The following is a 16,327-nucleotide window of genomic DNA, read 5'->3' on the forward strand; positions in this document are numbered from 1 at the left end:
ACTTTTTTAGAATAACAAGCGAAGTGGAACAAGGCAAACAAAATATGCGTAACAGCATGATTTATTTAAATTCCACTAAATCCAATCAGCATCAACGGGAGTTGAGATCTTGACACCTAGAAGAGGTTAGCTTTCATTCTGCCGATGACTTGGCATGGCGGTGAAACTATTTCACAGGGCACCACTACTGCCATGGTGCCCTGAATGCACTCTACAGCATCGTGCAGTATCATACTGTAGCTGGCAGAAACACAGAGGCAATCACAAACAGGTAGGTGGGCAGGCAAACGTTTTTGGTTATTTAGAAGTGTTCATTCGGACCTCTGCCCAAATTTATTTGAATATTCGAACAGTGCAGGTGCATTTATACGGAGACTTGATTACACACAGGTGGATTGTATTTATCATCATTAGTCATTTAGGTCAACATTGGATCATTCAGAGATCCTCACTGAACTTCTGGAGAGAGTTTGCTGCACTGAAAGTAAAGGGGCTGAATAATTTTGCACGCCCAATTTTTCAGTTTTTGATTTGTTAAAAAAGTTTGAAATATCCAATAAATGTCGTTCCACTTCATGATTGTGTCCCACTTGTTGTTGATTCTTCGCAAAAAAATACAGTTTTATATCTTTATGTTTGAAGCCTGAAACGTGGCAAAAGGTCGCAAAGTTCAAGGGGGCCGAATACTTTCGCAAGGCAATGTATATACATACATACATACATACATACATACATACATAATGCTTTATGTCGGAACAAATCCAATGAATAACCCAAATAGGACTGTAGCAAAGTATTTCAAACGCAATCTACACAAATCTACACAAGATATACTAAGAATATGTACAGCAGTAGATATTAGAACGAGCTATGTCAAGAATCCAATATATAAATAAATGTGGTGAGTTTAAAGTTGAACTAAAATGTACAGTAAGTGGTAGAATGAACTCAGTCGAGAATACAGTATTTAAATACACAGTACAAAACCCCCATGGCAAAATTTATAAAATTGCAGGAAATTAGCATCCGGACCAGAGTCCGCAGCTCAGGTGGCTAAGGCCCTTGATCTTTCTGGCCTTCCTGTTACACTGGGTACTGCAGATGTACTGGAGGGCAGGCAGTGTGTCCCCGATGATACGTTGGGCGGACCGCACCATCCTCTGGAGAGACCTGCGGTTGCTAGGAGTGGAATTGCCGTAACAGGCAGTAATACAGCCTGACAGGATGCTCTCGATGGTGCATTTGTATTAGTTTGTGAGGGTCTTCGGGGCAACGCAGAATTTCTTCAGCCTCCTGAGTTTGAAGAGGCGCCATTGCACCTTCACCACACACAGGTCCTCTAGAACTTGAAGCTTTTGACTCTCTCCACTGTTGATGTGGATGGGGACGTGCTCACTCTGCTGTCTCCTATAGTCCACGATCAGATCATTTTGTTGACGTTGAGGGAGAAGTTATTCTCCTGGCACCACTCTGCAAGGGCTTTCACCTCCCCTCGGTAAGTTGTCTCGTCGTTGTTGGTAATAGGGCTTACCACTGTTGTGTAGTCAGCACACTTGATGATTGAGTTGGAGGTGTGCACGGTCATACAGTCATGCGTGAACAGGAAGTGCAGGATGGGGCTGAGCACACATCCCTGCGGGGCCCACATGTTGAGGATTAGCGTGGCAGAGGTGTTATTGCCTACCTTCACCAGGTCGGCCCGTCAGGAAGTCTAGGACCCAGTTGCACAGGGAGGGGCTCAGACCCAGATCTTTGTAATAAGCTTTGATTACTTATTGAGTATTCATTTTTGAGAAAGAAATGATATGCCTATTTTAACAATGAAAAGGCATTGCCTAAATTAAATGATCCATGTTACATACATAACTAATTTGCTTCCAGGGCCGAAACACATCTGGGTTTTTTTTCTACCTGGTAGTTAATTGCACTCACCTGGTGTCCCAGGTCTAAATTAGTCCCAAAAAGAAGGAGAGGATGAAATCCAGAACGGTTTCGGCCCACCAAGCCCGGAATTGGGCAGCCCTGCTCTATACTGAAGTGGACGGGCAGGAAATGTGCCCCCGGGTTTATTGGGATCAGAATCACTGGTCACTCGCTGACCAGTAATCCTCTCTCTCGCTTCGTCTCACCTGCAGTGGTTGCAGAGCACAGTCGCTCCCTCGCGCAGCAAGTGCTCAGGTTAAAAACATAGCCAAATAATATTTTAACATATTTCGAACAGCCCTCAAAAAATCCTGACATTGGGTGTGGCTGCTTATGGTACTGTGCTGAATACCGTGAGAAGGCAGGGACTGAGCTGGATTGGGGTCAATTTCATTTCAATTCAGGAAGTAGCCATTAATTCCAATTATCCTCATAAGACCTGACTGAATTAAAATGGAAACAACCCCAACCCTAATGGAGAAAACTAATAACCAGTTAGGCCTAGTTGATGAGGAGATATGACAGTAGCCCATTAACAGAAAGGCCGTACCTGTAGAGGTCTTATCTTGCACGGCCAGGTGTAGTACTCCCAACAGGAAGTTGATGAGCTCAGGACAGAACCTCTTGGAGAAGGAGATGTACTCCACCGCCAGACAGCACAGCACCAGGCCTGATGTCACATCCTCTAATGACATCACAGGACACTGATGACATCACACAAACACCGGAAAAATAGGTCAAATTTAGGCATAAATCACCACCTCAAAACTACTTTGCCTACTAAACATAGTACACATGCATTTACACACACACTAACAATCTTCAGAAGGGGACAATAATGTGCTTTCAAGCCTTTTTCCTTCTCTATGACCTTGACACTTCTGTGCATCCTCTGCTTTTTCTGAAACAAAGCCATTAGCTTCATCTAGCTAGCCAGTCTGCTTTCTTTTTCTAGTGTGTGTGTGTGTGTGTGTGTGTGTGTGTGTGTAAATGCATGTCTGCGCACGAATCACGTTGAGAAAGTAACTCAGAGGTTCTCTAGCCTGTTTTCACCATTCGCATAGCAACAAACTCATTGTTGGCATGTAGATGTTACATAAGAATACAACTTCATATTTTCCCCTGGCAAGGTTTGCTTTGACATCACCACCATATTCAACACTAAGAAAGGACATGACTCCACAGGTCAAAAGCTTAGTGAAAATGCAGGCATGTAGCAACAGAAACAGTGTGTGTGTATGCATGCATGTTCCTTTCCATTGAGCTGAGCTATCTACATAAACACCATGATTAAACAAAGGGTTGGTGGCAGGAAGGAAGGATAAAGCCCTCTTCTGCAGACCCGGGTTCAACTAGTACTTGACATTTTTCAAATAGTTTGAGCATTTGCTCTAACCTGCCTAGAGTGCCAGATGGGCAGGGTTAGCAGCTTTGGGAATATTCTAATGGTCCGTTAAGACAGCCAAGTTGTCAGGATGAGTTGAACCGCAGAGTGAAGGAAACGCAACCAACAAGTGCTCAGCATATGTGGGACCTCCATCGAGACTGTTGGAAAAGCATTCCAGGTGAATGCTGGTTGAGAGAATGCCAAGAGTGTGCAAAGCCATCAAGGCAAAGGGTGGCTATGGCTTTGATATAAAATATATTCTGACTTGTTTAAAGCTTTTTTGGTTAAAACATGATTCCATGTGTGATATTTCATAGTTTTGATGTCTTCACTAATATTCTACAAAGTAGAAAAAATTAAATAAAATAAAAACCCTTGAATGAGTGGATGTTATAAAACTTTTGACCGGTAGTGAGTGTGAGTGTGTATTCTAAAATTGATTTCCCCCCTGTCAATCTACACACACTACCACATAACGACAAAACCCATAAAAAAAATTGTTTGCAAATTTATTAAATATGAAAAACTGAAATACCACATTTAGATAAGAATTCAGACCCATTACACAGCACTTGTCGAAGCACCTTTGGCAGCGATTACAGACTCTAGTCTTATTACATGTATTTGGGGACTCTCCCATTCTTCTCTGCAGATCCTCTCAAGCTCTGGCAGGTTAGATGGGGAGCATCGCTGCACAGCTATTTTCAGGTCTCTCCAGAGATGTTCGATCGGGTTCAAGTCTGGGCTCTGGCTCAGGGACATTCAGAGACTGCACTGTCTTGGCTGTGTGCTTAGGGTCATTGTCCTGTTGGAAGGTGAACCTTTGCTTAAGTCTGAGGTCCTAAGCACTCTGGAGCAGGTGTTCATCAATGATCTCAGTACTTTGCTCCGTTCATCTTTCCCTCGATACGGACTAGTTTCCCAGTCCCTGCCGCTGAAAAACATCCCCACAGCATGAGTCTGCCACCACCATGCTTCACCGTAGGGATGGTGCCAGGTTTCCTCCAGACGTGACGCTTGGCATTCAGGCCAAAGAGTTCAATCTTGGTTTCATCATACCAGAGAATCTTGCTTCTCCTGGTCTGAGAGTCCTTTAGGTTCCTTTTGGCAAACTCCAAGCGGCTGTCATGTGCCTTTTACTGAGTGGCTTGCGTCTGGTCACTACCATAAAGGCCTGATTGGTGGAGTGCTGCAGAGATGGTTCTCCCATATCCACAGAGGATCTCTGGAGCTCTGTCTGAGTGACAATTGGGTTCTTGGTCACCACCCTGACCAAGGCCCTTCTCCGATTGCTCAGTTTGGCCTGGTGGCCAGCTCCAGGAAAAGTCTTGGTGGATCCAAACTTCTCCCATTTAAGAATGATGTAGGCCATCATTAAGTTCTTGGGGACCTTTAATGCTGCAGACAATTTTAGCTACCCTTCCCCAGATCTGTGCTGACACAATCCTGTCTCGGAGCGCTACGGACAATTCCGTCAAGCTCGTGGCTTGGTTTTTGCTCTGAAATGCACTGTCGACTGTGGGACCTTATATAGACATGTGTGTGACTTTCCAAATAATATCCAATCAATTGAACTTACCACAGGTGGACTCCAATAAAGTTGTAGAAACATCTCAAGGATGATCAATGGAAACAGGATGCACCTGAGCTCAATTTTGAGTCTCATAGCAAAGGGTCTGAATACTTATGTAAATAAGGTATCCATTTTTTATTTTGAATACATTTACAAAAATGTCTAAAACCTGTTTTCGCTTCGTCATTATGGGGTATTGTGTGCAGATTGAGGAGGAAACATTTTTATTTAATCCATTTTAGAATACGGTTGTTACGTAACAAAATGTGGAAAATACTTTCCGAATGCACTATTTATTAACTGCCCGACTAAAACAATCTACCAAACAATCAACCAGTCGACTAATTACGGTCAGTCCCATTGTGAGGGAAGACCATTTTTATCCAGACAACTTGACACAAGCTCTTCACACACACAATCTGTCTGTCATACACAGACACAGGCTCAAACACACCGTGCGATAATTACCTTGGTGAGGGCCTGGCTGATGTACAGTAGGGCTGGGGTGGTGACAGGGTGGCGGAAGTCTGAGGTGGGGAACAGCAATGCTGTTATCTTCAGGTAAATGAGCTGAGAAAAAAAAGGAGAGAGACGGCGAGAGAGAGACATCACCAACACGTCAACTTGACAGAACACTGTCATAGGAAACCAATTTACAGACAAGCTTGGTGCTCACTGTTAGGGCTAGTAGTAATTGCCAGGGACCTCACGATACGACATTATCCCGATACAATATGTATTGCAATTCTCACAATTCTATACGCACTCACTATGTCTGCTGCAGAGAGGCGAGAGCGTGAGAAAATTCGCATTGATCAGTCATGGAAATAAAAGTGCAGAAAAAAATGTTGGCTCACTATTTACAAAGAAGATTGAGAACAAGCTATAGGATGAAACATACCAGAGATTTTGCGCAGGTACAGCCGAGTGGCACTAGCTATGGCTGACTAGCAATTAATTTAAGAAAAATTGGGAGTCAAGTATCGCTATAATATCGTCAAACCTAAATTTGCAATATGTAATTGTATCGATTCTCCCCACATCACTTCTTTGTATTAATTGTTTTTATTTCACCTTTCTTTAACCAGGTAGGATGGTTGAGAACAAGTTCTCATTTACAACTGCGACCTGGCCAAGATAAAGTAAAGCAGTGCGACACAAACACAGTTACACATGGAATAAACAAACATACAGCCAATAACACAATAAAAAAATCTATATACAGTGTGTGCAAATGTAGTAAGTTTAGGGAGCTAAGGCAATAAATAGGCCATAATGGCGAAATAATTACAATTTAGCATTAGTGGCGTGATAGATGAGCAGAAGATGAATGTGCAAGTGGAGATACTGGTATGCAAAGGAGCAAAAAAAATGAATAAGAATATGGGGATGAGGTAGTTGGGTGGGCTATTTACAGATGGGCTGTGTATAGATGCTCAGACAGCTAATGCTTAAAGTTAGTGAGGGAGATATGTGTCCAGCTTCAGTGATTTTTGTAATTTGTTCCAGTCGTTGGCAGCAGAGAACTGGAAGGAAAGGTGGCCAAAGGAGGAGTTGCTTTGGGGATGACCAGTGACATATTCCTGCTGGAGCGCGTGCTGCGGGTGGGTGCTGCTATGGTGACCAGTGAGCTGAGATAAGGTGGGGCTTTACCTAGCAGACTTATAAATGACCTGGAGCCAGTCGGTTTGGCGCGAATATGAAGTGAGGGCCAGTCAACGAGAGCATACATGTCGCAGTAGTGGGTAGTATATGAGGCTTTGGTGACAAAACGGATGGCACTGTGATAGACTACATCCAGTTTACTGAATAGTGTTCGATGCTATTTTGTAAACGACATCGCCAAAGTCAAGGTTCGGTAGGATAGTCAGTTTTACGAGGGTATATTTGGGGGCATGACTTCTCACTGTCAGAGAACAAATGGAACAGGATCAACAGATGTCAGAAGAGTATTTCATTCAAGATGGCGTAGCAGTCAGACGTCGTGTCGTGTCCCTTGTGTATATATATATATATTTTTTTTAAAACATTTTTCTAAACCTCAACATCTAAATACTCTCCTGCAACCCTCCTCACCCAATGTAGCGTGGATCTGCTTTTTTCCCCCTAAAGTATTCTTATTTACTTCGGATCCGGAACCCCTCAACTGAAGCTAGCCAGCTAACTACCAGCTATCAGTCAGCAAACCATTGCTAGCGGTCATCAGCTAACCTTTAGCTCGGAAAGCTCTCGCCAGTTCGAACAACGCGACTCTAACCAGAGCATAACGGACCTATTATTTTTATCCCCGGATTCCCACCGTAAACGGAACTTTTTAATCTGGATCTTCACAACTAGCTAACCGCAACCCCGGATGACTACTCCTGGCTAGCGTTTCCATCCACGTATCTTGAAGCTAGCCCGGCCAGAGCTCCTGTGCTACCACCGAAGCATACTCCTGGGCTACAATATCAGGACCCACGACCGGCCTATCGATGTCACCGCATGAAGAGGCATAAACAGACTTAACCCCCATCGCGACGTCCCCCAAAGGCTAACTTTCTAGCCGTGCTATCTGCTTGCTTGCTAATTCGGGCCTGGTAACTGCTAGCTTGATTAGCCCCGGTCTGCTAACTGCTAGCTTGTTTAACCACGGCCTACTAACTGTTAGCTAGTTAGCACAGGCCTGCTAACTGTCTGAATCGCCGCGTACCCAGCCAGCCCATCCACTCATTGGACCCATATTTACTTTCAATCTCTTTTCGATTTTTAATTCGATTATACCTTCCGGTAACCTGCCTCACCCAATGTGATACGGAATCGCTATTATTTTTCATTTTTAGAACACATTCAAGAACCTCCAGAAGCCAACCAGCTAACTAGCTACAAGCTATTTAGTCATTGTTAGCCACTGCTAGCAGCTTTTACCTGCTGCACAGCCAGCCAGTTTTTTTAGCCTGGATAATACTCGCCAGTCTAGCTTCCCTGTCCCATCCACCGCTGCCCCCTGGACACTGTGATCACTTGGCTACATAGCTGATGCCTGCTGGACTGTCCATTAAACACGGTACTCCATTATGTTTGTTTATGTTTATCTGTCGGCCCCAGCCGCACTCAGGCTCTGTGTGTAGTTAATCCGACCCTCTCTGCCTAGTCAACGCCATTTTACCTGCTGTTGTTGTGCTAGCTGATTAGCTGTTGTTGTCTCACCTACTGGTTTAGCTAGCTCTCCCAATCAACACCTGTGATTACTGTATGCCTCGCTGTATGTCTCTCTCAAATGTCAATATGCCTTGTATACTGTTGTTCAGGTTAGTTATCATTGTTTTAGTTTACAATGGAGCCCCTAGTTCCACTCTTCATACCCCTGATACCTCCTTTGTCCCACCTCCCACACATGCGGTGACCTCACCCATTACAACCAGCATGTCCAGAGATACAACCTCTCTTATCATTACCCAGTGCCTGGGCTTACCTCCGCTGTACCCGCACCCCACCATACCCGTCTGCGCATTATGCCCTGAATATATTCTACCATGCCCAGAAATCTGCTCCTTTTATTCTTTGTCCCCAACGCTCTAGGCGACCAGTTTTGATAGCCTTTAGCCGCACGCTCATACTACTCCTCCTCTGTTCCGCAGGTGATGTGGAAGTAAACCCAGGCCCTGCATGTCCCCAGGCACCCTCATTTGTTGACTTCTGTGGTCGAAAAAGCCTTGGTTTCATGCATGTCAACATCAGAAGCCTCCTCCCTAAGTTTGTTTTACTCACTGCTTTAGCACACTCTGTTAACCCTGATGTCCTTGCCGTGTCTGAATCCTGGCTCAGGAAGGCCACCAAAAATTCTGAGATTTCCATACCCAACTATAACATTTTCCGTCAAGATAGAACTGCCAAAGGGGGAGGAGTTGCAGTCTACTGCAGAGATAGCCTGCAAAGTAATGTCATACTTTCCAGGTCCATACCCAAACAGTTCGAACTACTAATTTTAAAAATTACTCTCTCCAGAAATAAGTCTCTCACTGTTGCTGCCTGCTACCGACCCCCCTCAGCTCCCAGCTGTGCCCTGGACACCATTTGTGAATTGATTGCCCCCCATCTAGCTTCAGAGTTTGTTCTGTTAGGTGACCTAAACTGGGATATGCTTAACACCCCGGCAGTCCTACAATCTAAGCTAGATGCCCTCAATCTCACACAAATCATCAAGGAACCCACCAGGTACAACCCTAAATCTGTAAACAAGGGCACCCTCATAGACGTCATCCTGACCAACTGGCCCTCCAAATACACCTCCGCTGTCTTCAACCAGGATCTCAGCGATCACTGCCTCATTGCCTGTATCCGCAGTCAAACGACCACCCCTCATCACTGTCAAACGCTCCCTAAAACACGTCTGTGAGCAGGCCTTTCTAATCGACCTGGCCCGGGTATCCTGGAAGGACATTGACCTCATCCCGTCAGTTGAGGATGCCTGGTCATTCTTTAAAAGTAACATCCTCGCCATTTTAGATAAGCATGCTCCGTTCAAAAAATGCAGAACTAAGAACAGATATAGCCATTGGTTCACTCCAGACCTGACTGCCCTCGACCAGCACAAAAACATCCTGTGGCGGACTGCAATAGCATCAAATAGTCCCCGCGATATGCAGCTGTTCAGGGAAGTCAGGAACCAATACACGCAGTCAGTCAGGAAAGCAAAGGCCAGCTTCTTCAGGCAGAAATTTGCATCCTGTAGCTCTAACTCCAAAAAGTACTGGGACACTGAAGTCCATGGAGAACAAGAGCACCTCCTCCCAGCTGTCCACTGCACTGAGGCTAGGTAACACGGTCACCACCGATAAATCCATGATTATCGAAAACTTCAACAAGCATTTCTCAACGGCTGGCCATGCCTTCCTCTTGGCTACTCCAACCTCGGCCAACAGCTCCGCCCCGCCCGCAGCTACTCGCCCAAGCCTCTCCAGGTTCTCCTTTACCCAAATCCAGATAGCAGATGTTCTGAAAGAGCTGCAAAACCTGGACCCGTACATATCAGCTGGGCTTGACAATCTGGACCCTCTATTTCTGAAACTATCCGCCGCCATTGTCGCAACCCCTATTACCAGCCTGTTCAACCTCTCTTTCATATCGTCTGAGATCCCCAAGGATTGGAAAGCTGCCGCAGTCATCCCCCTCTTCAAAGGGGAGACACCCTGGACCCAAACTGTTACAGACCTATATCCAGCCTGCCCTGCCTATCTAAGGTCTTCGAAAGCCAAGTCAACAAACAGGTCACTGACCATCTCGAATCCCACCTTCTCCGCTGTGCAATCTGGTTTCCGAGCCAGTCACGGGTGCACCTCAGCCACGCTCAAGGTACTAAACGATATCATAACCGCCATCGATAAAAGACAGTACTGTGCAGCCGTATTCATCGACCTTGCCAAGGCTTTCGAATCTGTCAATCACTATCGGCAGACTCAGTAGCCTCGGTTTTTCTGATGACTGCCTTGCCTGGTTCACCAACTACTTTGCAGACAGAGTTCAGTGTGTCAAATCGGAGTGCATGCTGTCCGGTCCTCTGGCAGTCTCTATGGGGGTGCCACAGGGTTCAATTCTCGGGCCGACTCTTTTCTCTGTATATATCAATGATGTTGCTCTTGCTGCGGGCGATTCCCTGATCCACCTCTACGCAGACGACACCATTCTGTATACTTCCGGCCTGTCCTTGGACACTGTGCTATCTAACCTCCAAATGAGCTTCAATGCCATACAACACTCCTTCCGTGGCCTACAACTGCTCTTAAATGCTAGTAAAACCAAATGCATGCTTTTCAACCGTTCGCTGCCTGCACCCGCATGCCCGACTAGCATCACCACCCTGGATGGTTCCGACCTAGAATATGTGGACATCTATAAGTACCTAGGTGTCTGGCTAGACTGTAAACTCTCCTTACAGACTCATAAACATCTCCAATCTAAAAATCTAATCTAGAGTCGGTTTTCTATTCCGCAACAAAGCCTCCTTCACTCACGCCAAACTTACCCTAGTAAAACTGACTATCCTACCGATCCTCGACTTCAGCGATGTCATCTACAAAATAGCTTCCAACACCCTACTCAGCAAACTGGATGCAGTTTATCACAGTGCCATCCGTTTTGTTACTAAAGCACCCTATACCACCCACCACTGCGACCTGTATGCTCTAGTCGGCTGCAGGTCATCTACAAGTCCATGCTAGGTAAAGCTCCGCCTTATCTCAGTTCACTGGTCACGATGGCAACACCCACCCGTAGCACGCGCTCAAGCAGGTGTATCTCACTGATCATCCCTAAAGCCAACACCTCATTTGGCGGCCTTTCGTTCCAGTTCTCTGCTGCCTGTGACTGGAACGAATTGCAAAAAAATTAAATAATTTTTATTTATTTTTTTAAATCGCTGAAGTTGTAGACTTATCTCCCTCACCAACTTCAAACATCTGCTATCTGAGCAGCTAACCGATCGCTGCAGCTGTACATAGTCCATCGGTAAATAGCCCACCCAATTTTACCTACCTCATCCCCATACTGTTTTTATTTATTTACTTTTCTGCTCTTTTGCACACCAGTATCTCTACCAGTACATGACCATCTGATCATTTATCACTCCAGTGTTAATCTGCAAAATTGTAACTATTCGCCTACCTCCTCATGCCTTTTGCACACAATGTATATAGACTCTTTTTTTCTACTGTGTTATTGACTTGTTAATTGTTTACTCCATGTGTAACTCTGTGTTGTCTGTTCACACTGCTATGCTTTATCTTGGCCAGGTTGCAGTTGTAAATTAGAACTTGTTCTCAACTAGCCTACCTGGTTAAATTAAGGTGAAATAAAATAAATAAATAAATACATTTCCCTGGCTTTTTTCCTGACTTGACATGTAGAGCAGTGTTTCACGCAGAAAAAGATAGTCCATGGCAATAACATAACAGAGAAGTGGGAAGCAAAACCATTTGAGAGGAAAGTCAAGGGTACCATGTCTAGTTGTGGGAAGGCGGCCCGACCCTTGACCTCCAGTACCTCCTCCATCCTGTGTGCGCTGTCAACCAGAGTCGTCTGCATCGCCTTGGAAGCAGCTTCAGGGAACAGCTGACATAGACCATACAGCTGCCTGGAGAGCAGCAGGGAGAGACAGAACAAACCAGCACTATCACAATCAATACACCTGGCACAGTCAAATCCTATAGCATATCAAAACTAGAGAGCGTTACTCACGGTATCATTTTGTCTATTGTGGAAAGTTCTGGTGGACTCCTGGAAGCCAACTCGCCCACATACTCCAGCAGAAAGCCAAATAATTTCTAAAAGAGGAAGTGAGAAATCCACAGCAGTTGAATCAAATAACTATTTTGATCCATAGCAAAACATCTGCATATCAGTTAACAATTCCATCTTGTGATTCAGGCTGAACACTGACTTGTAGTTTGAGTTTGTTCCCCACAGCCAGACTGGGATGGTTACACTTCTGTGTCCTGGCAAGGATGATACACTGGTGGTCAGCAGGATGACCCTGCAGTAGGCCCTTCAGGTCACTGTAACTCTCCGGAGCTGGGAGGAGGGGCAAGGGGGAGAGAAGGACATTGGACATGGGTGGAGAAGGCAGACAAGACAATGATGGTGTTGTGTCAGGGCATGACCACCAGGGAGAGTCATGTTTTGTTTTGCTGGATGACTGGAGAGCAGTCAATGTTAGCTTTCAATTGAAACATAAATCATTTTAGATCAATCCGTCAATTATTTTTCCTATATACCAATATATTCCAAAAAACTATCACCTACCGAAAATGATGTCCAGTTAGATCATATAAAACAGGGGTCTTACCTTTGAAAGTGTATGGTAGTTCTGTTTTAGCTGCCTCTGCTTGGGCCTTCCTCTCCTCCTCACTCAGCTGAGATTTGGTTGCAGGCACTTCATCCTTCTCCTCCTCATCCTTCTCCTCCTCCTCCTCTCCTCCCTCACTCTCCTGCTCAGAGTCCAGGTCTGAGTGGCTATCCTCGCCACTGCCCTCCTCTTCCTCCTCTCCACCAGATTCCTCCTCACCACTCTCTCCTTCACCACCCTCCTCCTCATCATCCCCCTCTATCTTTGCTCCTTCCTCATTTATGTTCCATTTCCCATCCTATAGAGAGAGAACGAGAAAAAAATGAATTTTGTTATGTGCTCTTCTTTCAGTGAACGCCTGTAAATTTGACTGTGTCACACACTCCCCTATGTATTTATTTGGACAGTGAAGCTTAAATATTTATTTTGGCTCTATACTCTAGCATTTTGGATTTGATATCAAATGTTCCATATGAGGGGACAGTACAGAATGGCACCTTTTATTTTAGGATATTTTCATGCATATCGGTTGGGCACAACAAAAACAAACTGCAAATGCAGTCATTGGAATATCGGACCAAATACACGTTTTACTAAAAATAATTGAATTTGTCCAAACACCTATGACACCTTCAAATGGGTGAACTAGATACATGGCACTTTTATTTCAAAACGGTAAAACAGATATGTCTGAAAATACCCTCAAATAAAAGGTGGCGTAGGTAAGCATTTCACAGGAAGGTCTACACCTGCTGTATTTGGCGCATGTGACAAATACAATTTTATTTGATTTAGATTTTAGACTGTCGCCTAATATGAAACATTTGATCTCAAATAAAAAAAGGATGGAATATTAGAGCCAAGTTAAACGTTTTAGCGTCACTGTCCAAATAAATGTGTGACCCTTCCTACTACTTCCTTCCATTGAGAGAGTAGCGATGATGCGATGTCTGAACTCCAAGACACAAGGTCAAATCAAAATCCACACACAGGCAGAGCGAGCTTGGTCCCTTCCCCGACAAGGCAGAGCCTGCCTGGTCCCTTCCCCGACAAGGCAGAGCCTGCCTGGTCCCTTCCCCGACAAGGCAGAGCCTGCCTGGTCCCTTACCTGATAGGCCAGAGTCGGTTTTTCATCACCGTCTAGGATGAAGCCGTCGTTGAGGTCGTCAGCTGACATGTGAGCCTGGGTCTTGGTGCAGTCTTCTACTACATCTCCCATCATCCTCCTCAGCCTGTCAGCCTGGGGCAAGGGTCAAACCGCAGAAAGGAAACAGCTTCAGTACAGTAGACAGGTCAAACCACAGAGGGACAAACTGTGTCAGTGTATCTATAGTTAACATCCTTCCCTTTCTCAAGTCCTTTTCGCTATGATCACTGTCTGACAGGTCAGGTGAAAGCAGACCCATTAGCCATCAATGGTCATAAAGAAAATATTACAAGGAAATGGTGTTGAGACACATCCATACCTCTAGTTTCTGCAGGCGTTCCCTTTCCTCCCTGGCCACTTCCTCTGGAGTCTTCATCTTCTCAGATGGTTGAGCCTTCATCTCAAAGCCCAGCTCTCGCACCATCATGTCATACTCATCCAGCTGGAACATACAAGGGAAGAGACAAAGATGAATATGTGTTTGTGACCAATAAAATTTGATTTGAGATGAGACAAAGGGTTTTTTCCTTGGGCACAATCATTTTACTTATCCGGGTTCATCTCCCTGAGATAAGGTCTCCTGGAAACATTTTAATTTAACCTTGATGTATACAGGTTAGACTCAATAAGATACTAATTATATTTTGTATGAGGGACATGTTTGACTTGGTGGATAATCAATTAAAAGTTCCATTGGAAGCATGTCCTGTTCTTTTACCTTGGGTTTGTCTTCCTCCTCCAGTCTGTCAGCCTTGGGGGCATTCTTGTGAGCCAGCAGCCCCTGAATGCTTTTCCAGTCCTGGTCCAGCTTCTCTGTCAGCACCTGGGACTCCTCCTTCTGGTTCTGCCTCTCCCTCTGAGGACAACCAACAGACCTGTCAGGCATCTGATCTCACCTCAAGACACCCGTAGCGCTATTGCTAGTACTGGAAAAGTTCATCAAATATCTGGTGGACCACAATACACAACCAAGTCAAGACGAAGGGTATTAAACCCCTCCTAAAAAGGAAGAAAATGCAGCACACTGATAACCTTGGGATGCTCCCCAAACAATTGAATGGACCTCCCACCAACGTTTCAGTGAATAAACCTTAATACCATTCCTAATGTGTCTTAAGACATTAACTTCTTGATTCTACTTGAGACGCATATGTCTCAAGTAGGCACCTGGAAATGCAAATGCGCTACGCTAAATGCTAAATGTACTCGTTAAAACTCAAACCTTGATCAAAATTCACAAGCAGGGTATTGAATTAAAGCTACACTCGTTGTGAACCTAGCCAACAAGTCAGATTTTTAAAATGCTTTTCGGCGAAAGCATGAGAAGGTATTATCTGATAGCATGCACCACCTTAAAATGCCTGAATGCGACGTAAACAAAGACTCTGCTTATCCGACGCAGCACAAAACGCAGAAATAAAATATAAAACATTCATTACCTTTGACGAGCTTCTTTCTTGGCACTCCTATATGCCCCATAAACATCACTATTGGGTCTTTTTTTCGTTTAAATCGGTCCATATATACCCAAAATAGCTTTCTATGGAAGCTGTGTCATTCAGAAAAAAACATCGTTTTTAAACGCTGCGTCATTTTTTAAAATGAAAAAAGTCGACGATCCAACTTTAGGTATTAGTAAACGTTTATAATCTATCAAAATGATTACAGGGCGATGTATATTCAATAGCTCCTCGTCTGCAAATCAATGGCTGCCAATGTCCACATTTACAGCGTCCTGGTGGAGACTGGAAGAAACGGAAGCCAGATAGTTGGATTTTCCAACAAAAAATTCAATTGAAAATGACGACAATGGCGACATCGTGTGGAATTTGTATGAATTGCATGCAGGTCGATATTAAATTTTGTCCTCTTTTAACAACCCATGAAAGTGACTTATGGAAATTATTTTTAGCTTTCAGAGAGCAGTTTTTCTTGCGTTTTTCAATGAAACACACGATCTGTTATAGTCACAGCCGTGATTTAACCAGTTTTAGAAACTTCAGAGTGTTTTCTATCCACACATAGTAATCATATGCATATACTATATTCCTGGCATGAGTAGCAGGACGCTGAAAAGTTGCGCGATTTTTAACAGAATGTTCGAAAAAGGAGGGGGTAGAAGTAAGAGGTTTTAAGGCACATCCTAGAATGAGACTAGAGGGATTGACGCTCACCTTCTCTTGTTTCGACTTGAGGATGAGCTCCTCTATGAGTTCCTGTCTGGACTTGGCTCTCTGGTTCCCACCGTTATCCTTCTCCCCTTGGGTCTTCCTCCTCAGCAGACCGCCTCCCCCGAAGTGGGATGCAGTCAGCTCAGCTGGAGGAAAGATGGATGAGAAAATATTGTCCTTGTTATGGTCACTACTTCAACAGGTGTCACCAATAGTGACGCCTTATTTTTTTTTTACAGACAAATACTTAGCCAATGTACATCTTTATGTTCTCTCGCCACCACCTGCTGGCTTTCCCTCCTCC

At 44.6% G+C, this 16,327-nt stretch overlaps 1 protein-coding gene across 2 annotated transcripts in view; it reads right to left on the bottom strand.

Annotated features, from left to right (window-relative positions):
• LOC139408932 (NOP14 nucleolar protein homolog (yeast)) overlaps positions 1–16,327 on the bottom strand; it is a 34,096-nt gene that overhangs the window by 13,144 nt on the left and 4,625 nt on the right. For both annotated transcript variants that reach the window (XM_071153402.1, XM_071153403.1), the window contains exons 5-14: positions 16,027–16,169; positions 14,571–14,708; positions 14,172–14,294; positions 13,814–13,945; positions 12,706–13,003; positions 12,301–12,431; positions 12,099–12,184; positions 11,859–11,994; positions 5,352–5,453; positions 2,474–2,627 (exon numbers count right to left, since the gene is read on the bottom strand). In XM_071153402.1, coding sequence (XP_071009503.1) covers positions 2,474–2,627; positions 5,352–5,453; positions 11,859–11,994; positions 12,099–12,184; positions 12,301–12,431; positions 12,706–13,003; positions 13,814–13,945; positions 14,172–14,294; positions 14,571–14,708; positions 16,027–16,169 — 1,443 coding nt within the window. The remainder of the gene's footprint in view (positions 1–2,473; positions 2,628–5,351; positions 5,454–11,858; positions 11,995–12,098; positions 12,185–12,300; positions 12,432–12,705; positions 13,004–13,813; positions 13,946–14,171; positions 14,295–14,570; positions 14,709–16,026; positions 16,170–16,327) is intronic.

This window comes from Oncorhynchus clarkii, chromosome 5 (assembly GCF_045791955.1).
Source record: "Oncorhynchus clarkii lewisi isolate Uvic-CL-2024 chromosome 5, UVic_Ocla_1.0, whole genome shotgun sequence".
Taxonomy (NCBI): Eukaryota; Metazoa; Chordata; class Actinopteri; order Salmoniformes; family Salmonidae; genus Oncorhynchus; species Oncorhynchus clarkii.